The 27,156-nt window shown below is 51.1% G+C and overlaps 1 protein-coding gene across 1 annotated transcript; it reads right to left on the reverse strand.

Annotated features, from left to right (window-relative positions):
- Positions 1–23,879: 23,879 nt before the first annotated feature.
- On the reverse strand, positions 23,880–25,960 carry LOC130492201 (gonadotropin-releasing hormone II receptor-like). The gene is made up of 3 exons (XM_056865997.1): positions 25,421–25,960; positions 24,924–25,131; positions 23,880–24,340 (listed from the first exon to the last, which is right to left on the reverse strand). Exons 1-3 carry the CDS (start codon positions 25,958–25,960, stop codon positions 23,880–23,882), a joined length of 1,209 nt encoding a protein of 402 aa, XP_056721975.1.
- Positions 25,961–27,156: the final 1,196 nt, after the last annotated feature.

The raw sequence follows: 27,156 nt of genomic DNA on the forward strand, positions 1-27,156 counted from the left end.
TCCGCCCACTGCTCCTTTCTCTGATTCATCTTCTTCTTCTTGACTTGAGTCTTGTTTCTGGTCTGGTGTAAGGCCTGTAAGTTCTTTTCTATATTTCCTCAGAAATTTCCCAACATCTTCCATTGTGGTGATAGTGTATTTCACTTCTTTAAAGGTGACTGTTAATCCTTGTGGTAACAGCCATCTGTATCTTATTCCACTTTTCCTCAAAGATGCTGTGAAGTCTTTAAACATGTTCCTTTTTGTCATCAGATGTCTTGGTATGTCCTTGAGTAGTATTAATGCATTACCTTCCAGAACAATTGGATCTTTGTAGTGTTGTTGCATTATTATATATTTCATCCTGACATCACAAAAGGATATCATGACATCTCTTGCCTTTGCTCTCTTCAATTTAAGGGGCAAAGGCATTCTGTAAATTTTATTGATTGAATGGTCTAATTCTTGTTCTTCAATGTGGAATAGGTCGGCTAATTCACCAGTGATTCTCTCGTTGCACCACAATCTTCAGGTAGCTTTCTCAGGCGTAGGTTAGATTCTCTGACTTTCATGTCCATCATAGCATAGGTCTTTCGCGGTTTCCTCCTGTGTTTGCAGTTTTTCCAGTTGTTTTTCATGTCCTTCCACTTTTTTCCTCACTTCTTTATGATCTTCAGTCATTTTCTTTACAGAGGCATCCATTGTCTTCATATCAGTCTGCAGTGAAGTAACCTGTGTCTTCACCTCCATCACTTCTTTTGTAACAGTATCCAGTTTTCCAGCTAACATTTCTGTTAGCTGGTTCATTTGCTTTTCTTGTTGTTTAGACATTTGTTCTATTTGTTTGGTAAAGATATCAGTTTGCTTGGCTAAAAGATCTTGCATCTTTTTATCTTGTTTCTCCATTGTAGTATCTGTAGAAGGTTTTGGTATTGCAGGGCTATGCAGTGAACCAGAACGTTGCCGTGGAGCAGACATATAATCTAGCGGTAATCTCAGTAAAAAGGCAGGTCTCCAATCTTTTATTCCTTAAATACGCTAGTTCTAATAAAGTCTCCCAGCTAATTTGCCATATTTTCTTATATTTTGGCCTTCCAATTTAAAGTAAAAAGCAGATCTTAGATTTTAAGTCACCATAGAGAATAAGGACACTCTAGGTCGGCTTCTAGGACAGGAAATAGGAAGTACCGCGGACTTTCTGTCATCTCCTTTCTATGATCAGGCAGGATGATTTTACCTGTTACACAGGGAAACACACTTCCGGTCCTACGGTGTTGCTTTGCAGCCACCTAAGCGGGGTGGGGCTGGGAGATCCAGCCAAGCCTGCAAGGCAACGTGGTCTGACCGCGGCACACGGTCAACAGACATCAGACCCACATCAACCCCCATACCAAAGATCAAACCTAGCATGTGGCCTGCTTGATGTGTGGGACCTGATACAATCTGGGAGAGTCCCAGTGCCGCCATGATGGACACTAGGCCCATAGCCTGCGATGATGAGGCCCCGTCGGCATCGGCATTGACGTCCCCCAAAACCATCAGTCTGGGGAACTGCAGGGCCCAGTCCGATAACACCTCCTACAGGCTTGGCAGGATGCCTGCTGGTGCGTTGGGTGGCCGGTACGCCAGCCAGATTGCCAAACTCTCCTCAACATCCCACACCAGGCCAACACAATCTATGCCAGAGATCTTTGGGGCAGGGAGTGCCCTGAAGGAGAAAGACTCCCAGATGAGCATCACCCCTCCTCTTTCTTAAAAAACAAACAGGGGGAAAAACAAGGGAAAAAACTTAAAATTCAGCAATTAATTGAGATTTTTTAAAGGAGGGGAGGGGGGAAAGGATATACATAAAGGTAAAAATATAGCAGTGGTGGCAGATCTACACATAATTTTCTATAAACGGTTTTCAAATATCTTAAAATAAGCCCATACACAGTTGCTGTCTCTATGCCATGTGTTCAAATATTGATAGTGTCCTCAGCCCATTGATTTACCAGAGGTGGGCTTTTATCTTTCCAGTGTTGTAATACAAGTCTTGTAGTTGTAGTAACGGCACAGAGAATCCATTTTTGTTGACCATCAGTTATCCTCCAAGAGATGGGCAGATCGCTTAAGAGTACACAAGCATCCTCAAAAAACAATGAACACAGATTGGTATAACCGTGATATGGATTTAACAATATTCAATTCCTGATTTTTTTTTAATGCCCCCTGGTGGCAGGGAGAGGAAATGTCTACCATGGGTGAGGCTATTTCTCAAACCTCCAACCTCTTCCGCCCCTTTAGTAGTTTTGCAAATAACATTTTAGCTTGGGAAAATGCCAAGGAAGGGCAGGCAGGCGCCTCTCCGGCCTTTTATGCATGGCTGTTTCCCTCATGGTCACTGCTCCAATGACCTCGGGTCTTTGGAGTATGCATGCTGTTTCCAGAGACCAGAGGTCGTCTGGCACTCCCCCTGTGTTTTGCCCGGGACCTGGTTTATCTCGAATTTGAAAACACTGGCAAAAACCATGGGTTTTTTTCTGCAACAGACCACCATTAAACCAATTTCAAAACATGAAAAAATTAATCTTACTTGTCTCAGCAAACATTGGTCATTTATGCATGGTCGCTTTACCCTCCTTTATTCCCTGTTTCAGCCAGGATCACATTTTTCAGTATGCACGTTACCTCATTCCTTGGAAGCTCAATGCTGTTTCAATGCAAAACGAAACTGGCTTTTCCCATTCCTCTTCTGGCCCAAATTAAACCGTTCATTCTGGCTTGTTCCGAAGTCACAGAGCATGCATACTCCGTTTTCGGGTTGAGCTTCGCCCCACCCTTTTCCAAACCCCTCTTCAAGGCAGCATGCAGATAGCCAAACAGGGGAAGCACAAAAGATTGGCTTCTCACACCTCCAATCAAGAAGCAGTGTGTAAAAAGGCAGGGATTCAAGTGCTTCCTTCTTCCTGCTACCTCGGAGCTCTTTCTGAGCAAAAGAAAGGCTTTTTTAAAATGAGGCTTGTATTTCTCCCCCCTCCCTTCTTTCAGATTGCTCCGTTTTTTGTTCTTAAAATGCTTTATTATGCGGCAGTTGGGTCTGGGGGGAAGGAAATCTTCTCTCAGGGTGAGTACTGCGAAGTCAGCCAATTACAGAGCAACATTTAAAGAGGTGGGACTGATTTGAACTTGGGAGACTTCTTTTCTGTATTCATGCCTCCATTAGCACACAGTTTCGCCCCTGATCATTCCAGCCAATGCATACAGTTTTCCCCAACCTGGGTTACTTTGATCCTGGCTGAAATGGGGAATAAAGGAGTTTAAAGCGAAGGCATAGATGACCTTCGATTACAAAAGTAAAAGGCATAAAGCTGAACAGAAGCCAACTCATGATATCTGAACAAAGGCTTATACATACAATAATAACCACATCCTCTTTCACTAGATCTGAAGACTTTGATGGCGAATTCAGAGGCACTTTCCCTGTTTCTGCCTCTCCGTTCTCTGCCATTGCTGTTGGTCTCCTTTCTTAGGCTCTCCTTCGAAAAGACACCTGGTGTGAAGTCTCATTCCTCCACAAGCAACAATGTACAGTGAGATACAACACATGTTAAAAAAAGAGGAAGTGAGCGAGTCCTCCTGCCTTGGGGTTGTGAGCAGCTAGAGCGAGGCGAAGGGCACTCGCTCTTCCAAAGGAGGTTCCACTGTTGGGTTTTGCCCCTTTCCCCCATCCTGGGGGGATGGCTGGAGCTGTTTAGATGGTTCCCAGACTCCAAAGTGCGGGTCCAGGGTGTCTCCCATCACTAGTATTCAGGGGGATGCTGCCTCTGAACATGGAGGTTCCATTTAGTCACCATGGCAAAAAGCCGTGGATGAACCCACCCTCCATGGATTTTCCTAATTCTTCCTTAAAGCCACCTAAGCCCATGACCCTCCCCACACCCCGTGGCAGTCCAGGAAGACAAGCCTCCCTTTTACCCATGTCATGCTGGAGAGGGCCTACCCTCTACACACTTAATAATGCTGGAGCAGAGGTTTAGGCTACTTGGCTCGTGGCTTTCCTCAGAATCACATTCCGTAGCTTCCGGTCTTCCAGACGGGAGACCTATTTGAGCAAGCAGTTGCATCTCTTTGTTGGGAGATCAAGAAGTTCTCGTTTGAGCTTCCCAACAATCCTCCTATGGGGGGGGGGGGGCACTGGAAACCAGAGACGTGTTCCTTTTTACTTTGACCCTCTCTTCACCTCTGCTGGACTTTGTGCTGCCAACACCCTGCAGGAAAACAACTCCTCAGTTATCTCCCGGAGAGGCAGCAAATTCCGCGAATCTGCACCATCCTTGAACTTTGGCAGTTTCATGGTTATTTTTGCTTCCCCGTCTTTTAGGAGGGGGGTTGGGGGGAGGAACCCCGCTTGGGAGTTTCTCTGCCTCATTGCTGGCTTTCACCTGAAAGGAGGGGGTGATTTGATTGATTGTTTGGGGGGGGGGAGGATCTGCTTTGTTGTTGTTGTCATCATTCTCATTGTTGCCTTTTTTGTGGCAGTTTGGTATCTTCTTGCGTTCTCTGGTCTGCAGAAGGTTTTTATTAAGTCCGCGTGGGGAGGACACACGAGGTCGAGACGGAGTTCTAACAACAATGCTTTATTGTAGTGAAGAACAGAACTAAAGAACACAGTGCAATGGCCCTGCTTATATGCCCCCCTGGCCGCCCGCAGCAACTCCCCCCTGATCCGTGAAAGGGGGGAACAACCCTGGGTCGCCAATGGCGCATGCCGTCTTAGGGCCAATGGCGCGTGCCAGTTTAGGATTCTTCGTCCGGGACTCAGGCTCCTAAGTTTCCCCCTGCATATCACCTAACTATGTACATACATAACAGTTTTGGTGGATTTATTGAGTCTAGCACACTCTCTTGGAAGGTTTGTTGTGCATTTAGCCATTTTAGAGACACTACTAGCTTTAATAAGGGCCTGTTAGGAACTTGTTGGGTTACATTACCCTCAAATTTAAACCATAGCCGTAACGCTGTATTTTGTTAACCAATTAGGCTTCTGTTAGGCCTTAAAAAGAGCGAAGGATACCAATTTCCAAATACTTAAATAAATAGCTTAAAACATTTCTTGGTAGGCTCTCCTGGGCTGTATTGAGGCTGGCTGAGGTTAGAGTTACAAGTCCACGGTTCGGGAAGCATCCTGGTTCCTTGGGAATTCATTGGCGGAGCACCCAGTGTTTTAATATCTTCAGTGCAGGTACTTCTCCTTTATAAAAAGCTGCCTAATTCCATCTCCAAGACAGTGCAAGAGGTTAAACTTGGACAGGTAGACCAGGAACTCGTCACCAGGTAGTTGTTTAAAAAACAAACAAACAACAAATTATTAACTCAAGGTTAGGTTAGGGCCTTTTTTTTTTTTTTTTTTTGCAAAAGGGTGCTCCGTGACCTGGCTCCCTGGTACACACAAAAAACAAACAAACCTTAGTTTCTTGGGGGAGAGGTCATAAAAAGTTTTCAGGGCAGGGACAGATCGTAGTTACAGGAAAGGTCCTTAATTTCCCTGCATTACAGATAACCGGAGGATCCATGTTAGGCACAGTGCCAGCTGTGTAGGGTTCAGATCAGTCGAGGGAGAGACCTGAATCATCTCTCAACCTCTGGATTCCGGAACCATCTGATGAAGCACACCAGGCTGTGCTCCTTCAGGGTGAGAGAGAGGCTGGTGCACCAGTGGCCAAGGGGCCAGGAGCCAGCCCAGGGGAGAGGCGATCACCGCCCTCACCTCGTGCTCTCCCCAGTGCATGCAGTGCAGGATCTCTGGTAGGGAAGGGACGCCAAGCAACTCTGTCCGAGATGCTTGGTGAGGGTAGCACTGGTAGGGTGCCAAGAGGTGGGATTAAGGCAGCTGCACTCGTTTCATTGGTGAGATGATCGCGCTTGATGGGCTGCCCTTCAGCATTGTAGAGAAAGTCGGCTTCCTAAGGGTGCTCCGTGACCTGGCTCCCTGGTACACGATGAGTAGGGCCGTACAGGGCTGCCAGGGAGTATGTGAAGGCACAGATTTCCTGTACTGCCAGGAGAATGTGCACTTCACATCCAACATCTGGAGTAGCCCGCAGGAGCAGCATGGGTACCTCTCCCTAACTGCGCCCTGGTGGCAACCCAACAAGGTTCTGGGTGGGGGTGAGCAGCACTAGGTAGGATGAGGGCCGGCGGGCTATCGCCAGGCTCTGCACTACACTGAGCAGTTCAATGTGGTGCACATGTCAGACAACATCGCCTCCACCATCAGACACCAGTTAGTGTCCTGGGTAGGCAGGGATGTCACCAGGGGCTTCATGGTGATGGATGGTGGCAAAAACATCAGGACAGCAGCAGCAACATTGGGCCTGGAGTCACGGATTTACTGTGTGGCCCACCTCCTCCACCTTGTGGTGTGGGATGCCCTGGGCCTGGGCTCTTCAGAGGAATCCAGACTGGACGTTATGACTTGTGATTTCCGGCATATCATCATGAAATGCCGGCATCTCACGGGTCATTTCTCACAAAGTTTGAAGGATAAATTTCTGCTGTGTGAGAAGCAGGCCCAGAAAGGTGTGCTGTAGCTCCGCCTTTTTGGTGACATCAGCACTCGCTGGAACTCCACCCCCACCATGCTTGAGCATTTGGTGGAGCAGAGGAGAGCCCTCAAACATTGCTCCGTGAGAGCGAGGTGTTACGGCAAGAGAACCACCTCAACCAGGACAAATCTCTCAAACCATGGAGGTCCTTCAGCCCTTTAAGGACTACACACAGTTACTCTCATCTGACACAGTGACGCTGGCTCTGATCATTCCCATTATGCACACGCTTCATGAGAGGGAGGCCGAGTTTCTGGAGCCAGCCAAAGGACATGAAGACTACATTCCAGCAGTGCGCCCGCTGATGCTGAGGCTGCAAAACGGTGTGATAACCCATCTTCTGCCTCTTGCCCAGCAGCCGGTCCACATGTTTGTGACCATGTGTGACCCACGCATCAAGGGCAGTGTGACAGCAAGGTAGACTTCCCCTGACTATGGAAGCTCCACTGATTTAGCAATTTGTAATAATCTCTTTTCCTTTCTGTAAAATGTATTAGGGCAACCAGGGAATAGCTTGTTGCTGGGCAGAATATCCCTGTATGTCTGTGTGCTAAGGAAGTGGGTTAAGAGTCATGGAGAGTCAGAGTGAACTATAAACATTGATAGGAGAAACTGGATAGAACTGAACTGTACTGCGCTGCCTCTATGTCTGGAGTGCTATCAGCCTACCCTGAATGTTGATGGGTTGTCATATCTTGAATTTGGATAAATATCCCTTCCTCAGTATGATCGGGGCTCAGAGATTTTTACTCGATAGAGTGCTCTGGGTCGCAGCTGCCAGAATAAACTGTTTTCTTGAATAACGATCTGCAGGTCTCTCTCTCCCCCCACGAACCCCCGTTTGCCGTATCATTTCTGGTGCCGTGCTCGTGAAGGGGGGAGAGATGGGGTGTTGCCCCCCTCTTACCCACCCGGCTCGGGGTGCTGGACCAGGGTGCCTTTGAGTCCTTTCTGCCGGCACGACCTTTTTTGGTCGAGAGAGTTACGCATGGACACCCTGGCCTCACTCACCCTGGTAGGGTGTCGTTGGAACCCAACAGGATCGCAAGAACCAGCCCAGCACCTCCGGAGGAAATCACAGAAGGCAGGTGAGAATCGGGAAAGGAGTTTTAGTTCAGTTCAGGTCAGTTTCAGAACCCTCTGCAATCAGAGGAAGGGAGGTCTGATCAACTTCCAGATTCTGCCCTAGTACAGCCATCAGGTTTGGTTGGAAACCGCAGAGATCTTAGGTCTGACAGGAAAAGGTTTGGGAATGGTGGGTGGCGTGTGAGAGTGAGTGAGTGATTTTGTGATTGATTGTGTTTGATTGAAGGGGTGGATTGATTGTGTGAGAGACTGTTGTGGAACACTTTTGCATACATTTGTACACATTTTGGGAGGAATGGGTGGAAAGAAAGCTCTGTAGTGTCACCTCAGTGGGTGCCACACAACTTTCCAAAACTCTATCAGAATGTGGCCCTTCGTATATTTTGTGAACTGGACTGTGTTGAATATAGGGTCGGCTGGTCCGAAGGTAGTGGGTTATAGTTTTTTCAACTGATTGTTCTCTGTTCTCAGTCACAGACTGAGGGCATAGCAATAACTGTCTTGTGTGATTTGCATTGTACAATAGTGGTGTAAAGCAATTGGTAAATGTCAGAAGTGTTGAGCTTGGTATTTACTGGGGAAGGGTTTCTCCGCTTGAATAAGGTCCCGTATATTGATGGGTGGAGTGACTCTGTTACAAGAAAGTTGCCAAAATCTGCTTTTCAGGCTCATGAGAATTAGTGCCGTGTCATGGTTTTATGACTCACTCCTCCAAAGCCGGCCGGAGGAAAAGCAAGTCCCAGGCCGTGTTGCCCCTGCTGCCCCTATATCCAGGCAGCGTCTGTATGCCTCCCCAACGTTTAACATAAGCCTGTACCCAGCCGGCACGTCAGTCAGGAATTTTGTTAGATCAACCGTGCCCAACGCTCCAGTTTTAAAAAGTCAATTTCCGAAAGCCCCAGCAAAAAGAAGCCTCAGAACTGTAGCCCAAAAGACGCTCACCTCCCCTGCATGCCCAGCGCTCCGATAAGAAGTCAGCCTGTGTTTGCATACCAGAGAATGGGAAGGGGGGAGGCTGGAGGAACAGACGGGGAGAGAGAGAGAAGTAGAAATTGCCAAAGTCTCAGTTTTCACAGAGACATCAAGGGTTTTTCCGAGGCAGAAAAGGGGGGGGAGATGTTCACCCCCCCACAACATAGACGATTGTCTTTGTACACAAGCATCCGAAAGCAGCAAATCTCTGCTTCCTCAAAGCAGCAGCCAAAATGCATACTGTCATCAGCAGTTCCACAGCCTGTAACTTTTCCGGGACATGCTCACTATACGATCACAGGCATCTGGGAAAGTGAAACGTAGGAACTTGAGAAAAAACTCCTCCGGCTCCCACATGTACCAGGAGCAGCCTAGCCGACCAGACTTTTCTGGAAAAGCAGACCACCCCCCCTCCGAGCCTCCGTGTGAAAGCAGGATCAGTCTCACTGGCCCAAGCTCGCCACAGAGAGCTTCCCATGATAGCAGCGTCTCCAGTCCGGGAGGGGGGGGCTACAAGAAGCCGCTCTTTTCCCTGCAGCTGAAGCCCAGGTTGGAGCTTTGTTCCCCGTGCTGTTGTCTGAAGGGGAGCCACAGGTATTCCAGTGCAAAAAGACAAGGGTTTGAGCAGTCCCCATCTAGAGGGACAAGCCCCAAAATGTACAGGCAAAATGCTGGGCAATGGGCAGACCAGATGTTCCCAGATAGGATCCATGGCAGGAAAGCCAGAAGAAGAAAGGCAGGAGCAGGGGAGGGGCTTCCTGTGGACACTGACTGCCTAGCTGGCAGAGTCACGGCTTGGGATAGTGCGCTTACTACAAGGAAAATGCCTGTCAACCAGCTGGCCCCCCTTCAAGTCAGGAGCTGAGAAAAGGAATGGGGCAGCCCAGATAAACTGATCCCTCTGTCTTAAGATTGAAGCTGACCCTAAGGGAAATAAACTTCCCACTGAAGACCTGCATTACTCCCCAGCTGTGCGTACCCCAGCTCCAACAGCCCCTGACTGCATGAACTTTAAGAAAAGTACACCCCACCTTGATAGACTGAGTGCCTACCAATGTTCCAGAGTTAACTGTACCCAGGATGCCCTGAGTAAAAGCCATCCTGGCTGCGGCCGGACCTCTCTGAAATATCCCGAAGCAGCCAATCGCTCCATTCCAGACATTGCATCCAGCCCTGCAGCGGCCCAGCTCTTCTAAGTCTCAACAGGTCCCCTCCGACTGCCTTTCCAAAGTTACTTTTCATCAGCTAGAGTGCCCAGCGCCCAGATGTGGGGAAAATTCTGATGCAGCAAGGACAGTGGGTCAAGAACTTGGCAATGCACGTTCAAGCCCAGCCAGTGCCAGAGAGTTTGCCCTGCATTTAGTTCAACTGTTTTCAGATACACAAGTGAAGTACTGCAGGACTTCTTCCCGGATGCAGGTTTCCTCAATTTGTGACTCTGATAGCCCCAGGAGGTGAAAACTCTGCTCAGGGACCTCCAGAGGTCATGATGACATTGTTTTTTGTCTCAGAACTTTGATTGCCACTCTCTCTGACATGGACAGCAACATGGTTGTATTAAAGAAAGTGGGGGGGCTCTGACTTTACATACTTTTCTGAATATGGGCTAATGGGGAAAAAAAACCCTTCTGGTCCAGCTTGGAATATTTCACCGGCTGCAATTGCTTCCAAAACCCAGGGCACAACCTATATATATAATCCAGGAATACCTGAACTGTCTCTTGCTATATGCCAATCTGCTTGAAATAAGCATGAAAACAAGGCTTTCGCATTCAGGACAGAATGTTATTTGTTATATGGAACTGAGTAGAACACCGACAGAAAGCTCAGATTCAAGAGAAGCATCTGGAATTTCAGATGACAAGGGGAGGAAGGTTGCAGTCTGTCCCATACCCTAAACACAGGAGAATTCAAGAGTTGTTGGGAAACAGCTGGAGTACCCTTCCAGCTAAACCCAGCCGCTTGTGGTGAAGAGAAAGTTTTTTTCTTTTCTTTTTTTTAAATGGACATGTTGTTATTGCCCTAATGGATGTTAAAGAAGTTATGGACTTTGAAAAAATTATTGAAAGAACTGTTGTGTGAAAATTCTACTCCTCTCCCTTGTGACCTGCAAAATTTTCCCCAGCTGCCTGTTTTACAACTGGAAAGTAAATGCTGTTGTGATTTGCAAGCGACAGGTTGAAGCACAGGAAAGCTGTCAACCCCATGGATCCGAGAGGGAAGATTCTGACCTACTGTATTGAAATCCTGGTCATGTTTCAATAAGGGAAAAATACTGGACATTGCACCTCAGATAGCTGAGAATGCAGGGAAGGGGGGGACGAGTAAAACACCAGCCCTGCTAAGGACCCATCCGGACTCATCTGGAGCCTGACAACAGGAGAAGAACCAGCATAAAAGAACCAGCTTACCCTGCTTGGAACAAGACAGATCCAACTGTTGCACAAAGACTGTATGCAGCTGCCCCCAGGTATTCCAAAGTGATTTGAAAGTATTTCAAAATGGACTGTCTGTTTTTTCATGTCTGCAGTGTGTAAAACCTGAGTCGAGTTTAAACAGTTCAGCAAAGGACCTCGGAGGCTAGTCTAAACTCTGGAAAGCTGCTGTGTGGGGGTTGACTTTGATAAGATGTTTAGGTCACAAGAAAAGCAGTGGTTGCCGGCTTCTTTACAAAATGCGACTTGTACTGAAATGAAAAATTTGTCAAAAATACTGTTGGAATGGATCCAGACTTTAGTTTCAGCTCTGTCTACATCACAGCACTGGCCCTCTTTTGCTCCCTTCCATTGGGGTCTGTCTCTCTTTGAACTGATATATGTCTGGCCACCCCCGTTACCCAGGCCAAAAGTGGGGGGGATTTACAGCTTTAACCCCTACCGTGGACCAGGAGAAGCCTGAGCCCCCCTCCGTTATTCAGCCCCGCTTCAACGGCTAAATTAATCAGCTTGGAACTCCCTCTGGAAATGCTCCTGTTATGTCACAAACCCTAGTGCCCAGGCGTTGGCATCTTCCTGATGCAGATGGAGGAAGAGAAACAAAATGAAGGGAGAAAGACTGCCTCAGCTATCCAGAGGTGAGTGACAAGGGACTGGGGTGAAGAAAGTAGAAAAAGGGGGCCCAGCCAGGGAAATCAGTGCCAGGAACAAGGGACAAGAGGGCTGAAGACAACTTTCCTAGCCTCAAAGCTAGTTCTTGGAAGGTCCAGTCAGACAAAGGGGTCTTGACAGCTGCCTTCCATCCACCTAATCTGAAATGTGCAGTACAGATGATCCTGGCCTTAACTGGGTATGCAGTCCTGGACACCTTTCATCTAGTTGAGCTGTTTCCGGATGCACGAAGATTGCAGACACACACACATCCCTGCTTGGGGTCTGCCACCATCTGTGCCTTCCTTGCCCCTGGTGTGAACCTAGTTTTCGTGACTTTAAATGGAGATTTGGGAAAATAAAACCTGTGCTTGTGGACCGTCTAGATGACCTTTGGGTACTGCTGTTTTTTGGGTCAGAACTTTGCTTGCAGTTTGTTCTGGTCTGTGCAGCACCTGGGATGTGCTTGAAAAGGGAGGGAAACACCCTTTTGAGGCTTGAGGAGGCTTGGAAAGTTAATGAGGTTTGGCAAGAACTTTGAAGATTGCCACCCCACAAGCAACGAGAAACATCTTTTGGGTTTTGGGTCTGTTCTCCTGATGGCCAGAAGCAAGCAAAGAAGATTTTTGAGTGTTTGGGCGAAGTGACAATGGTTGCTTATTAGGTTCTGAGATATTTACTTGGTCTGGCGACAGCTCTCTTCAGCATAACAGCGTCACTGTTTCCTGTGTGTCAGAAAACAGGTGAAGGGGGGAGGACAGTCCTCTATGACGTCCCTCTATGTCAACAGTGTTTCCATGCAATAACTGAATTAATTGTCTTTTGAGTTTTCCAGGTTTTACTTCCATCCACTCCTGCCTTTAAAAACGTTTGCTATGAACATTGCCTTTGGACATTGCTTTTCTATTGGTTCTGGTAGGTTATCAGGTCTATGTGACTGTGGTCTTGGTGTTTTCTTTCCTGACGTTTTGCCAGCAACTGTGGCGGGCATCTTCAGAGTAGTAACACTGAAGGACAGTGCTTTTCTACTTTTTCAGCTAAGCTCTATAGACATTAAGGGCACTCTGTGTAGGCTCTTGATATTTTTGTCTTTTACAGTCTGGTTCCAGATATTTCAACGTACCCTATTTTTCCTGATACCAGATGAAGTTTTTTTCAGCAAATGACTGTATCTATATGTTAACATTGTTCCTGTGGCTTCAGTTGTTTACTGGGAGTCATTCGAGAGGGGCCTCCTGCCTCCTGCCTGAGACTGTGGATTTGTCTCCCCCGCCCTGCAGTAGCAAAGGGGGGCGGCTTCAGTTGTTTCTGTTTGTGTCTCAGTGTGAGAGATCCCCCTCTCTGAGTTTGCTTCTCCAAATCAGTTGCTCAGACGTTGATACAGAAACAATAGATTTATTGAAGCCTTCAGGAGGTGAGACAGGCACAGGTAGAAAGTTGCAAGTGAGGGGCTATACGGGTTTACAGAATATATTGACTCCAGGGCACTGGGGCACTGGGGTTCACACTTATTGTTATGGGAAGTTACAAGCTTGGCATAATACAAAACATCAGACGGATCCCAGGAAGTCTGGTGCGGCTATCACACTTTCAAGGCCGCACCGGCCTGAGGGAGTACTGGCAGGAAGAACAGCGGGGGGGGAAGATACATGGGCCATCAGGCCTGGCGCCTGAGACCAGAAGGTGTGAACTGCTTTTACGAGTTCACTGATAACACCGCAGGTGATGGAAAGCAGAGACACAAAGACAGAGACCCTCACATTCTGCCCCCCTTAAGGCCCCCCTCCGAGAGGACGAGGCTTATCGGGATAAGCGAGGTGGAATTCTCGGACCAAGCGAGGAGCTGCCACGTGGGGTGCGGCCACCCATTCGTCATGAGCGGAGCCAAGGTTTTTCCAGCGAACAAAGTAAAACAGTTTCCCTTTCTTCCATTTGGAATCTAAAACCTTGGATATTTCCAAATGGGTATCCCCTCCTACTACGGTAGGAATCTCATGAGCGGGAGGGGGGTGGAACTGGGGAGCTGCTACATAAGGTTTGAGGAGGCTTATGTGGAAGACTGGATGAACTCCCTTGAGAGTCTTAGGGAGACTCAGTTCCACGGTAACCTCGTTGATTACCCTGGTAATGGGGAAAGGTCCTACATAACGGTCGCTCAGTTTTTTGCAGGGGCGAAGAGAGCGGAGGTTTTTGGTGGACAGATAGACTTGCTCCCCCACCTTGAGTTCCCATCCCGGAGACCGGTGTTTGTCTGCTTGTTCCTTGTACTTGCTTTTTGCCCTTTCCAAATTTTTGAGCAACCATGGCCAGGTGGATTTAACCACCTGAATCCACTCCTGAAGATCAGGGGTAGACTGGAGCTCTGGCGAAACGGGGGCAGAACCGAAAGGGCCAAAATCCGTCCCGTATATAACTTGGAAGGGACTAAAGCCGGTAGAGGAATGGGGAGCATTGTTGTACGCATATTCGGCAAATGGCAGCAGGTCGACCCAGTCGTCCTGGTGGAAATGTACATAGCAACGCAAATAACATTCTACTACCGCATTTACTCGTTCCGTTTGACCATCCGTTTGGGGGTGATAGGCGGAAGAAAGGCCCTGTTCCTCCACTCCCATTAACTTTAGGAAAGCTCGCCAGAATTTGGCAACAAACTGGACCCCCCGGTCCGAGAGGACCTTCCTCGGGATCGAGTGTAGCCTGAGGACGTGCGTGATGAACAGTTTAGCTAAGCCCTGGGCTGAAGGAAGACCTGCACATGGAACGAAATGAACCTGTTTGGAAAAGAGGTCTGTGATAACCCAGAGGACCGTTTTCCCCCGACTTGGAGGTAGGTCGGTGATAAAATCCATGGCGATGACTTCCCAGGGACGGGAGGGGTTCTCAAGCGGTTTGAGAAGCCCCGGGGGTTTTCCCATCCGTTTCTTGGCTGTGGCGCAGGTGGGGCAGCTGCGCACATACAATTCTACATCGGATCTCATACCGGGCCACCAGAATTGCCTTCGAACTAGGTGAAGCGTTTTTATGAAACCAAAATGACCCGCCAGCCTGGCCCCATGTACAAGTCCCAAGACTTCTTTGCGAAGGGAAGATGGGACATATAGTTTCCCCCCTTGCACCCACCAAGTGTTGGTCCGTTCCAGGCCAGTGGGGAGGAGATGGTGCTCCTCCTCCTGTAAGGAGGCGTCCCGGAGTCGCTGTTGGAATGCTTCCGGGATACCCTTGAGCGTAGGGGGGGTCTCTGGTTGGCGGGCTTGGGACCGGGTGGTGACGGCCAAGCCAGGGACTTCCCCTCGCTGTTCGGGAGTGAACAGGGAGTCGACGGGGCGATCGAAATCGTTGCGATACTGGGGAAGTCGTGACAAAGCATCAGCTAGGGCATTTTCTTTGCCAGGGACATGTTTGAGGGTGAACCGGAACTTTGCAAAAAATTGGGCCCACCGAATTTGTTTGGCATTGAGTTTTCTAGCTCCCTTGAGAGCCTCAAGATTCTTGTGATCAGTACACACTTCGAACGGCTGCTCGGCCCCCTCCAGGAAGTGTCTCCATATGGTAAGGGCATGTTTGACCGCTGCTGCCTCCTTCTCCCAAATGGCCCAGTTGATTTCGGACTGGGAAAACTTCTTGGAGAAGTAGGCGCATGGCTTCAACCGTCCCCCCTCATCCCTCTGCAATAGGGCCCCGCCCATGGCTACATCCGAGGCATCCACCTGCACCACGAAGGGTTTGGTGCAATCCGGGTGAGCCAAAACGGGTTCGGATGAAAAAAGCAGCTTTAAACGTTCAAAAGCTTGCTGGCACTGGGGAGACCATTGCAGACGGGCTGAGGGGAGTGCGGCGCTAGCCCCCCTGTCCTTGGTACGCAACAGGGCAGTGAGGGGAAGCGCAACCTGGGCAAAGTTGGGAATGAAATTCCGGTAAAAGTTGGCAAACCCCAAAAACTGTTGAAGTTGGCGGCGGGTAGTGGGGGTTTCCCAGTCCCGCACCGCCTGGACCTTGGCGGGGTCCATTTCCAACCCTTGGTGGGAAATCACATACCCCAGAAATGTAATAGAAGGTTGGTGGAATTCACACTTGGACACCTTAGCATACAATTTGTGCTCCCGCAGCCGCTGGAGCACTTCTCGCACTAGGCGTACATGTTCTTCCATGGTCTCAGAGTAAATAAGAATGTCATCGAGAAATACCACCACCCCCCGAAACAGTAAATCATGCAAAACTTCATTAATTAATTGCATAAAGACACTCGGAGCCCCCGAAAGTCCGAACGGCATGACCAGGTACTCAAACATCCCAAAACAACTGGAAAAGGCCGTTTTGGGTTCGTCTCCTTCTTTGATGCGAATGCGGTGGTAGGCTTCTACCAAGTCCAGTTTGGTGAAGATTCGCCCCTCCTTTAATTGTGCTAGAAGGTCAGGAATAAGAGGGAGGGGGTAAGCATTAGACTGGGTGACTGCGTTCAGTCCGCGAAAGTCAATACACAGTCTTAAATCTCCCGTCTTTATCTTTACAAAGAAAGCTGGGGCTGAATAAGGAGCCTTGGAGGGGCGTATGAAACCCCTCGCCAGATTGACATCCAGATAGTCTCGCAATACAGTCTTTTCGCTAGGGCTCAACTCATTTGTTTTGCAGCCCCTGTGGAAAGACTCTGGTGATTTTTAGTTCTGATTCTGTGGCAGTCATGCCTATTCTAGACTGCCTGAGTTATCTGGTGTTTCTCTTTGTGATGATCTCAACTGTATGACTATTGTGAAAGGTTGTGTATGTTTCCATTCAAAGTTGACAAAGGACTTTTGATTTTTGGGATGCTTTGTTTGAAGAAAGGATAAAGGGATGTTGGTGTTGTTTTATAAAATGTACCAATGCAGGATTGATGTTGCTGCTATGTATCATGCATTCTGCAATGTCTTAGAAGTCTATGGGTTCTTCCATTAATGTATCTTGTTCAAATGTGTTCCTGCTTCTTCCAACTGTCCTTCCTAAGTTTTGGATTTTTCAATAAAGCTGTTTTAGGGACCTCCAGGAATTTCCTGGAATTATTGCCCCCTCCCAAAAAAAAAGATATTTCACCTGTGGCCCTATCAACTGCCTGCGTACATAAACAGGTGCAAGAATCTCACTTTTAGCCGTGCAAATATGTCCCCTTCCTCTGTCTTTTCTCTGACTTTCCTCTTGTCTTCAACTGACAGTCTGCATAAGCACCCACACACTACCATTCTTGTAATATTGCCAGGCCTAGTTGGCTTCTTAATGCTGTTAAATTGTTTGTTGGATCTATTGTAAGGGCCTTTGTGTTTCAGCAATTGGTTTATTGTGGAAATTGTTTGTTGGATTTCAGTGGCAAGAACGTATTTTGAGATGGGATGTATTTGTGAGATCAATTGTTAAGACTGTATAGGATGACCAGAATTAATTGTGCCCAGGATGGGAATTAGAAAGTTGGTCAGAATGAGAATTGGGAAGTCGATTGAGTGGTGGAGTGAGTGGTTCACTGAGATAAGAGGGTTCTGGAATGTGTATTTTGTGATAGAAAGTATGATGAAATGGAATACAGGAATGATTGACAAGCCTTATATGTATGTCTTGTATCATAAGGGGGGAATGTGACAGCAAGGTAGACTTCCCCTGACTATGGAAGCTCCACTGATTTAGCAATTTGTAATAATCTCTTTTCCTTTCTGTAAAATGTATTAGGGCAACCAGGGAATAGCTTGTTGCTGGGCAGAATATCCCTGTATGTCTGTGTGCTAAGGAAGTGGGTTAAGAGTCATGGAGAGTCAGAGTGAACTATAAACATTGATAGGAGAAACTGGATAGAACTGAACTGTACTGCGCCGCCTCTATGTCTGGAGTGCTATCAGCCTACCCTGAATGTTGATGGGTTGTCATATCTTGAATTTGGATAAATATCCCTTCCTCAGTATGATCGGGGCTCAGAGATTTTTACTCGATAGAGTGCTCTGGGTCGCAGCTGCCAGAATAAACTGTTTTCTTGAATAACGATCTGCAGGTCTCTCTCTCCCCCCACGAACCCCCGTTTGCCGTATCAGCAGCATCACCAAGCGGGACGACCAGCTGGCATGCTAGAAAGACAAGCTCTCCCAGCGTGCTCAGCAAATACAAGCCCCAAGGGGGACCCTGCCAGTGGAGGAGGAGGTGGGGGGCCCAAGCAGCTCCTCTGCTACTTGCCCTCCCTCCCCCAACCTGCAACATCCACCCCCCAGGGCAACTGCTGAGATGAGCCTGGAGATGGAACTCATTGGGCAAGCACTCTACCCCTCTGGGAGGACAGGGCGCATGAGAAAGGACACGGGGGCTGCAACAGTGAGGGAGTACCTTGGAGAGCCCTACGAGTCACAGTCCACAAGTCTGCTGAACTACTGGGCCATGAAGGAGTCATCTGGCCGGACCTCTCTCTAGTGGCCCAGAAGCTCCCCTCTTGCCCTCCGACGAGTGTCCAGAGTGAGCACATTTTTTTCCTTCTGGGCAAAACGCTCAGCCCCCATCACTCACACAAACGATGCACCCTGGCGAGCAGCTGGTCTTCCTCAGAGTCAACTTGCCTCTGTTCAGCTTTCCAGTTCTGGACTTTGAGGGTGACTGAGGTGAGCACATGCTTGTGCCTGCATCCCCTCGGGGTCTGTCTTGGGAAGTTTGGGTGAAACGCTGTTCCCGGAATTTAAAAAGTCAAAATTAGAAAGAAGTGGCAGGTCAGATTTCCAATTTGATTGGCGGTCCCCTTCCCAACCCCTTATGCCACCTCGAACCTAACTGCACACACACCCAGGCCTCCGCTGACCATTCGTGGCCATGCAGCACAGGGGGATGCTGAAGGTGGTTCTCAGCATGCAACCCACACCAAATCTGCATGCAGCTGCACCAAAACTGTTCTTCATCCCTTCGGAGATGAAAGGGACGCAGTAGGACAGGGTTTAGCATTTCAAACGTTACACAGCAGAAACCAGCAGAGTGGCAACAACAGTAATGAAGCTATTCAAGTGTTTCCCCCCAACTTTCTTCTTTGTAGGGGTGGGAGGTGGGAAGAGGAGAGCCAGGGTTGATGAAAGGCAGCCGCAGCACCACAGTTTCCACCTGGTGGGCTGTGTGAAGGTGTGCGAGACTGTAGAGAGAGGAGGATCTGGGTGCATAACGAACCCTCTCCGTCTCACTGTGCCACCAGAGCGTGCCGCCTGGGTGCTGGTATTTGGCCTCCGCCCTGCACATAGTGTAGGATTGTGGATTCGTATGGGGTGGCAAAAGTGCCCCCACTTTTGATTTTGTTGTGGTGTGATGTGTTTCAGGGTTTTTGTAAAGAATCTGGGCTCCTTTGGACTCGTCTATGCAGTTTGTTGTGCTGCTGGATTGGGTTGGTGTCTGGTTGTGCAGGGCTTGCGTGAGTTCTTGGGGAGGGAGGCATTGACCTGTGTTTACTCACATACCTTTCTGCTTTTCCACTGGTTCTTAGACCTGTCCTCCCATTGCTTTGCATGGGCCCATTGAAACCATTGATGAGAAAGTTGGCTTGGCACCCAGCACATGTGAAATAGGGCTACTGTAGTCGATGGGAAATTCTTTTCGAAGCTCCTGTGGGGACATTTTTGAGGTAGACTTTCAAAATTTTCAGGATAGCTTCAAGAGACTTTCCTTGCATGAACCCTGAAGTTTGGTGAAGACTGGGTCAGGGGTCCAATTTTATGGGGTCCCAAAGGAGTAGCCCCCATTCCCCATAGGAAAACATTGTAAAACTTTACCATGCATTTCTATGGAGGAGGGGGGTAACCCCTTCTGAACCCCATAAAATTGGACCACCTGATCCAATCTTCACCAAACTTCGAGGTTCATGCAAGAAGAGTCTCTTCAAGCAACTGTGAAAATTTGGGAAGTCTACCTCCAAAAACACCCCCACAGGAGCTTTGGGGGGTAATTTCCATAAGACTATAATGGACCCGATTTTTTTGGTAGACCCGGAAATAAAGCTGAATATTTACTGGTGTGGGTATTCAGCTTATTCTGGGTTTACTGGGGTAGTGGTGGTGGTGGGAATCAGGCCCCAAAAGCCCGCACCCGAAATTTGCCAACTTTTTTTTTTTTTGTATGGCCCTAGTTGTGCATTTGCCTTTGGGTTGGGGCGCACTGAGGACCACAAGGGGGGAGCTCCTCCATCCACACCCACCTGCAGGCTCCGCATCCCTCCCTGGATCCTGTGATGCTCCCACCTCTACCTGGCAGGCAGGCAGGTGGGGAAGGGGGAGGGGGGCCTCTTCAGGCACTGGCAGAGAAGTCGCTCCATAGATGCCAGCCGTATGCAGATGGCACGCGTGTCTCCCGATTTCCTTCTCATCTTGTGAGCACTTGTCCCTTGGTAATCCCACAAACAGCATCCAGAGACAAAGAGTCCAAAAGAGAGCTGATTTAATGGAAAACATACAGGTATGCAGAGCTTACAGGTACATTGGCATGAATGGCAATTGGGAGCACGGGTAGGCCTATAAGGGAAAGTATTAGTCACAACAGGTCAAGGCGGCCCCCCTTCTACTGAGGAGCCGTTCCCACGGGAGATAGCACTGGAACAGGAATTTAGCAGTTAGCAGTTTGGCCTTGAGAGGCACCTGGTAGAATCGAAACTAAAACAGTCAGAGTCTGACAGGCTGCTTAGAGCTGTGGAAAGCACGCCTGACACATCTGGACAAGAGATCTGCTGAGTCAGTCCTGGAGGGGCAAGAAGACTGGGGTCCTGTTGGCTGATACAAATTCGGATTGCAGTCTTGTGGGGCAACCTGCTCTGGATGGGGGTTGTGCTGACGCAGAAAAAGCTGGCCCATGCCTTGGGAATGCCATTCAGTCTGGAGGCCACCTGCCATATGAGGCACCTTAAGCCAGCTTTAGCTATTTTGCCAGGTGTGACCTTTCCCCGAGGAGTGTGATCATGTTGCCGCCGGGTGAGACTGCTGCAGTTTCTACTGTGCAGGGCTGTCCTTAAAGACTGCTGCCGCTGCCTAGGAGCTCCTGTGCAATCGCTGCGCTTGCTGCATACTGGGGTTGGGGTTGGGGAAGAGTTCCTCTGAGCACAGGACACTGTCTGGGACACCTGGGAGGCTCCACGTTGGGGTTTTGTCTGTGGCTGTGACATGGCTGTCACACTGCAGTTTGAAAACTGGAACAAAAACCCACGAATCGTCCAAGGTCCACCGGGAAAATTTTACTTGCAGTTAGAGAGATAATAGTGAGGGTATAATAAGCCCAGGCCAGCCTGACCTCTTCAGGGCTGGCTCTGGCTAGTGCTTGGATGGGAGACCACCGAGGAAGTCCAAGTGCCACAGTAGCAGTGATCTCATCCCCCGTACAGGGAGACACCTGTTAGCTTTTTGATACTCTGTTTGATTTTATTCTTACATTTCATTTTGATTTTTCTTATATTGCTCTCCCCCACCCCCTGCACAACCACCCGGCTGGGCGGGTGTGTGTGTGACCCTCCTTGCCTTCTCTGGCTGCACCACTAAGCAACAGGGACAGGCAGGCAGGAGAAGGCACTCCTTGTGGTGCAGAGGCCCCGGGGGACTGGGCCCTAGTGGCTCAAAAACAGCTGCTCGGGGCAGCAAGGAACAAGCTGGTTCCAGCCTGGTAACATCTGAAGGAAGAGACGCGACCTGATGAACAAGCAGGTGGCAGCAGTTTGTCCCTGTGGGAGTTTCCAGATGCTGTCAAGGACAGCCCCGTGCAGAGAGCAGTCCAGCCCAAAGGTCCTCAAGGCAAAGAGCCCGGGTTCTGGTTCAGAGCGGAGAAGAGATACCCAAAGCCACGGCGGCTGCACCGGCTTCCACTAATCCTGCTGAGCCTCCGAAGATCCCTAGACCCCATGCTGGACTCTTAGAATCATAGAATCATAGAGTTGGGACCACCAGGGTCATCTAGTCCAATACCCTGCACAATGCAGGAAACTAACAACTACCTCCCCCCCGTGTCCCCAGTGACCCCAACCCTCCCCCCGCCATGCAGGATCCCACAACCAAAGAACTCCCGACAGATGGCCATCCAGCCTCTGCTTAAAGACCTCCTAAGATGGGGACTTCACCACCCTCCGAGGCAGCACATTCCACCGTCGAACAGCTCTCACCGTCAGAAACTTCTTCCTAATGTTTAGGTGGAATCGCTTTTCTATTAGTTTAAATCCATTACTCTGTGTCCTAGTCTCTGGAGCAACAGAGAACAAGCTAGTTCCCTCATCAACATGACATCCCTTCATATATTTAAACATGGCTATCATGTCTCCCCTCAACCTTCCTTTCTCCAAACTAAACAAACCCAACTTTTTAAGTCTCTCCTCATAAGGCATGGATTCCAGACCTCTGATTCTGGTCACCCTCCTCTGGACACGCTCCAACTTGTCAACATCCTTCTTAAATTGTGGAGCCCAAAACTGGACACAGTATTCCAAGTGAGGTCTGACCAATGTAGAAAACAGTGGTAGTATTACTTCCCTTGATCTAGACACAATACTCCTATTGATGCAGCCCAGAATTGCATTGGCCTTCTTAGCCGCCATATCACACTGTTGACTCATGTTCAGTTTGTGGTCCACTAAGACTCCCAGATCTCTTTCACATGTACTGTTGTCAAGCCAACTCCCATCCTGTACCTGTGCCTTATGTTGTTTCTGCCTAGGTGAAGTACTTTACACTTCTCCCTATTGAATTCCATTTTATTGCTTATGGCCCAGCTCTCCAGTCCATCAAGGTCATTCTGAACTCTGACCCTACCCTCCGGAATATTAACTACCCCTCCTAACTTGGTGTCATCTGCAAATTTGATTAGCATGCTCTCTATTCCGTCATCCAAGTCATTTATAAAAATATTAAATAGTACAGGTCCCAGGACAGACCCCTGTGGTACCCCACTGGTCACTCCTCTCCAGGATAAAGTTGTGCCATTAATAAGCACCCTTTGGGTTCGGTTGGTCAACCAATTACCAATCCACCTAACAGTAGCAGTGTCCAGCCCACATTTTACTAGCTTTGTTTCAAGATCATGGGGGACTTTATCAAAGGCTTTACTGAAATCAAGGTACACTACATCTACAGCTTGATCCTGCTCAGAGCAGTATTTCCCTGCCTAGCTGACCCCCACCCGGCTTATTCCTCCCACGGGCAGGTGCTGGGAACATCAGAGACCGGGGTGACCTTTGGTTGCATCCGTTCACCGATGACATTCAACGCCCCCTGCACTCGGCTCACTCCCCACAGCATGCAGACGGGGAGCACTGCGGTTTATTCCGGAGGGGCAGGGTGAGGCTGTCCTCTAGACCCACCGTCTGGCCCCCACCTTCTAGGAGGGGCAAAAACCCTCCCAAGCCAGAGGGGCTGAACGCCATCCAACTGTCCTGCAGAACGGGCAGTGTCCCACTCCCACCCACCCCCGGTCATCCACCAGGGAAGTACAGAAAGCAGTCGCAGTTATTACTCAGAAGGGCCTGGTCCTGAAAGGTTAACCCCCCCCCCACACACACACACACACACACTCACACATACAGTTGCCAGTGTGACCAAGGAAAGAGCAACCAGCCAAGGGACATGGAGATCTGCCCTGGAACTCGCCCGCCCAGGACTCACAAGACACGGAGTCCCTCGCCAAGGCCAGCCTTGCCAGCTGCACACAGGGGAGGGGAGTGTTTTGTGAGCCAGCTGGGGGCCACATTCCGAGGCTGCTGGGGGGGGGCATCTCACATGCACACCAGGATGTCCCAAGCAGAGGGTTATGGCTGCAGGGGGTGCAAATTCCATTCCCCCCCCCCAAAAAAGAGGAACTGGCACATAAAGTTCATCATGGAAAAAACTGAAATCCCACTTCCAACATCACTTCTTAAACATGCTTGTTTATTAGTACTCCGTGCTTGCCAGGGCTTGGCCTCATTGCTGCCAAGGAGCTTTAAGGCTAGTGCAGACGATCCTCTGAAGCCCGGGCGCTGTGCCCTCACACACCTCCGGATGCCCTGCATGCTTCTCTCCAGCCCAGGGCCTGGTTGGTGAGGCTGTCCTTCAGCCATGGCCCCATTTCCTCTAGGGACACAGCACCCCGGTGCCAGCACAAAGGCTGGGGAGGATGAGGGCCCTGACATGGCGTGTCCTGAGGGCTCCAATCAGCCTCCACCCAGGGAGCTCCCCTGGTCTGTCCTGTCTCATAAGCAGCTGCCACGAATCGGGTCCGTAGTCCAGGCATGGGAAGGCTTGGCTGACTCCAGGAGGCCAAGGTGTGGGGTGGGCCATCTGGCACCAACAGTGGATGCTGAACAGCGGAAGGAGCCTGTGATGGGGGAGGGAGGCCGAGACTGGGGCCCCGGTCCATCTGCTCGGCAGCAGCCCCGCAGCCTCTGGAACAAGGGCATGGCGAAGAGCCCGTAGGTGATGGGGTCCAGGCAGGCGTTCAGCAGCCCAAAGATGAAGAGGAGGTGGGCGAGAGAATGGGGCACAGCGCCCTCCATGGCTGCCGGCCAGAACCAGTACCACAGCCCCAGCAAGTAGTAGGGAGTCCAGCAGACCACAAAGGAGCCCACAATCGCCACACTGAGGCGCAGCATGCGCAGCCGAGCCCGTGGGATGGGGTTGCGTGACCGACGCAAAGGCAGCTCCGGAGCAGATGCTGAAACGACAGGAGGACGGCGGTGGTGGTGGCCCTGGAGCAAGCGGGAGGACGAGGCCTGGGTGCCTCTGGAGGGGCTGGGGGAGGGAGACCCTCCGGCCAGGGATTGGTCAGTGGGGCACCCACCTGGGGCTTCTGCAGCTGCCCAAAGTGTGAGGAGGGCTGAGCCCAAGTCCTTCCCACCCAAGCCCCCACCTCACTGGGGACCTGTGACTGCTGGCCTTCCCCCTCCCACATCAAAAGCAGGACAGAGACCCTTGCCCAAATTCCCCCCTGCCGCAGGTAAGAACTGCCACGCAGGTTTTGACCTAAGGGCAGACCCCCCCCCGTTCCTAGGGACCTCTGAAAGAGGAAGGGGTGGGGCATGAAGACCTCCACTCCCCATCGGCTGCATTTTGCAGCTGGGGCTCTGAGACTCTGACTGGGGAGAGTGAGCCCATTTTCCCTCCCCAGAGGTGCCGCTTTCTCCACAGCCTTTCATGAAAGCCATCCTCACATCTTGTGGCAGTGAGTTCCACGCCTCTTCTGGCTCTGACTCCCGCCCACCACCCTCTCTCTGCCCCCTCCCCCCACAGGGACTCACGGTCGCTGGGGGACCCCGTGGGGTGGGAGATCTCCAGCAGGATCCGCGAGTAGCAGGCGACCATGACCAGCAGCGGGAGCAGGAAGAGGCAGGAGAAGGTGAGCATGTTGTAGGCGGCCTCCTGCCAGCGCTGGGCAAAGGCGCCCCGGGTGGAGCACTGGGTGAAGTTCTGTGGGGAGCGGACGGTGACCGTGCGGAAGAGGAAGAGCTGTAGTGACACAAGGGGGGAGGGGGAGGGAGGGAGGGAGAGAGAGAGAGAGAGAGAGAGGAGCCAGCTTCTCCTGGGCCCGTTGGGACCCTGGCATCGGGGAGCCTCCCCAGCTACATCTTGCTGTTGGAAACCCCGCCCAGGGAGCTGCCTGCTCCTCCTCATTCACTTAGCAAGGAGACCCTGCCGGGCTTTCGGGGCCCCTTCCCCCGGCACGTGACTGGGAGTGCCCAGGTGCCACCAGAGCAGGGCAAGGGCTTCTGTCCCCCCCAGAGGGGGCCCACAGTACCTGCGGCACAGAGAGGCCTGCGCTCAGGAGCCATGCTGCCTGCAGCCACACCTGACTCCTGCGACCAGCCTCCGCAAGGGCCAGCGGGTGCAAGATGGCGGCTTGGCGGTCCAGGCTGATGAGGGTGGTGATGAAGGCCGAGGCGTACATCGCCAGGAGCTTGAGGAACATGAGCAGGCGGCAGGCCACGTCCCCCGCCCGCCACTGCACAGTGATGTTCCAGGCCGCGTCCAGCGGCATCACCACCAGAGCCACCAGCAGGTCTGCCCCGGCCAGGTGGAGAAGCAGGACCCGGGCGTGGGAGCGCCTCCTGGCACCATTCCTGCCCAGGCCAGCCCACAGGACAGCCACGTTGCTGGCGGTGGAGACCACGCACAGCACCAGGGTGATGACCACGCGAGCCAGGGCGGCGGCCGAGAAGGTGGGCAGAAGCAGCACCTCCCCCTGGCTGCCGTTGGCTGGCGCCAGCCCCACCAGAGGGAAGAGGCTCTCCCAGGGCACGGGGCCGTTTGCCACACTGACGTTTGCCTCTGGGACCATCACGGGGGAGCGAGGACCGCCTGCCACCTCCTGAGGAGAAGGGAATGACACCGCTGAGCTACGTGGGGCTGCAGGTGAAGAGGCTCCCCACAGAGGCAGCCACAAGCCCGCAAAGACCGCCTTTATGCTGGCTTGGCTTGGCAGCCAGAACAGACTCCCTCGGCTGCCACTCCCCACAAGGGCCTCCCAGCAGCCTACCTCTCCTCCCCCCTCCCCACCTGCTGCTGGGGCTGCCCACCTGTCTCAGGAGCAAGCTGTGTCACTGCTCTGCACCGGCTGCTGCCCTGGCTCCAGCGCAGCCCGTCTTCTCACCACCGGCTCTGCTGTGAGGGGCGTGGGAGGGAAGGCCATGGCTCCGGCACCTGCAGCTGTTCAGCAGAGCGATGCCCTTGGCAGGGGCACACGCACGCGGGCCAGGCCGGCCACGCTGCCTCCCACTCACACGCAAGCCCAAGGGCCGCACCCTCCCAGTCCAGAGTGCCACGGCGCACGCGCCGGCTGCCCAGGTCTGAACGGTGTCAGCGCATCGCTGTGCTGGCCGGCAGTAGAAGAGCTGCAGTGGAGGCCAGCAGCACCTGTGAGACCAGCAGGAGTTTTGAGGGGAGAAAAGAGGCCCAGAGGTGGCTTGCAGCTCCCTCCGTCAGACACAACACCTCGTGAAAGCCCCTGGGGGTCGTGTTGGCTTCTAAGGTGCTGCTGGACTTGAATCTGGCGGCATTTCTAAACGTTTTCCGTGCCCCACAATTGCATTCTGGCATAACTTGAAACGGGCCCTGGGAAACCACCTCGGGGCCTCTTCCCTCTCCCAGGGAGCAGCCCCCCTCCCTCTCCTGTGCAGCCCTGGCACTGGGCCTGAGCGCCCGGTGCCGAGGTGAGACTTGGCGAGAGAGGGCCGCTGGTCTGGTCTGGGAAGGGCCGAGGTGGCTTGGCGCGGGCTCTCTTCCCCTCTGACCTTCAAGAGGTTACTTCCCAGTCTGAAAGGGAGCGGCTGGCGGCCAGGGAAGTTCTTCCCTCCCCTGGCCCAGGAAGCAGGGAGCTCCTCCTCTGCTGGAAAAGGGGCAGACGCCCGGCAGAGAGGCAGGGGGGCAATCCGAAGCCCCCCAGCCTTCGTGTATCCCCTGGGGGGTTGCTGAATGGCTCTTTCTCTGCGACCGCTCCTTCCTTCCCTCTGACTTCAAGTCTACCCCCTACCTCTC

The sequence above is a fragment of the Euleptes europaea genome, chromosome 20 (assembly GCF_029931775.1).
Source record: "Euleptes europaea isolate rEulEur1 chromosome 20, rEulEur1.hap1, whole genome shotgun sequence".
Lineage (NCBI taxonomy): Eukaryota > Metazoa > Chordata > Lepidosauria > Squamata > Sphaerodactylidae > Euleptes > Euleptes europaea.

Coding starts and splice junctions, on each gene's coding strand:
- LOC130492201 (XM_056865997.1), bottom strand. CDS start 25,960: ATGGTCCCAGAGGCAAACGTCAGTGTGGCAAACGGCCCCGTGCCCTGG. Junction 25,132..25,420: donor CAGGCCTCTCTGTGCCGCAG/GTACTGTGGGCC, acceptor GTGTCACTACAG/CTCTTCCTCTTCCGCACGGT. Junction 24,341..24,923: donor CACGGGGTCCCCCAGCGACC/GTGAGTCCCTGT, acceptor CTGTCGTTTCAG/CATCTGCTCCGGAGCTGCCT.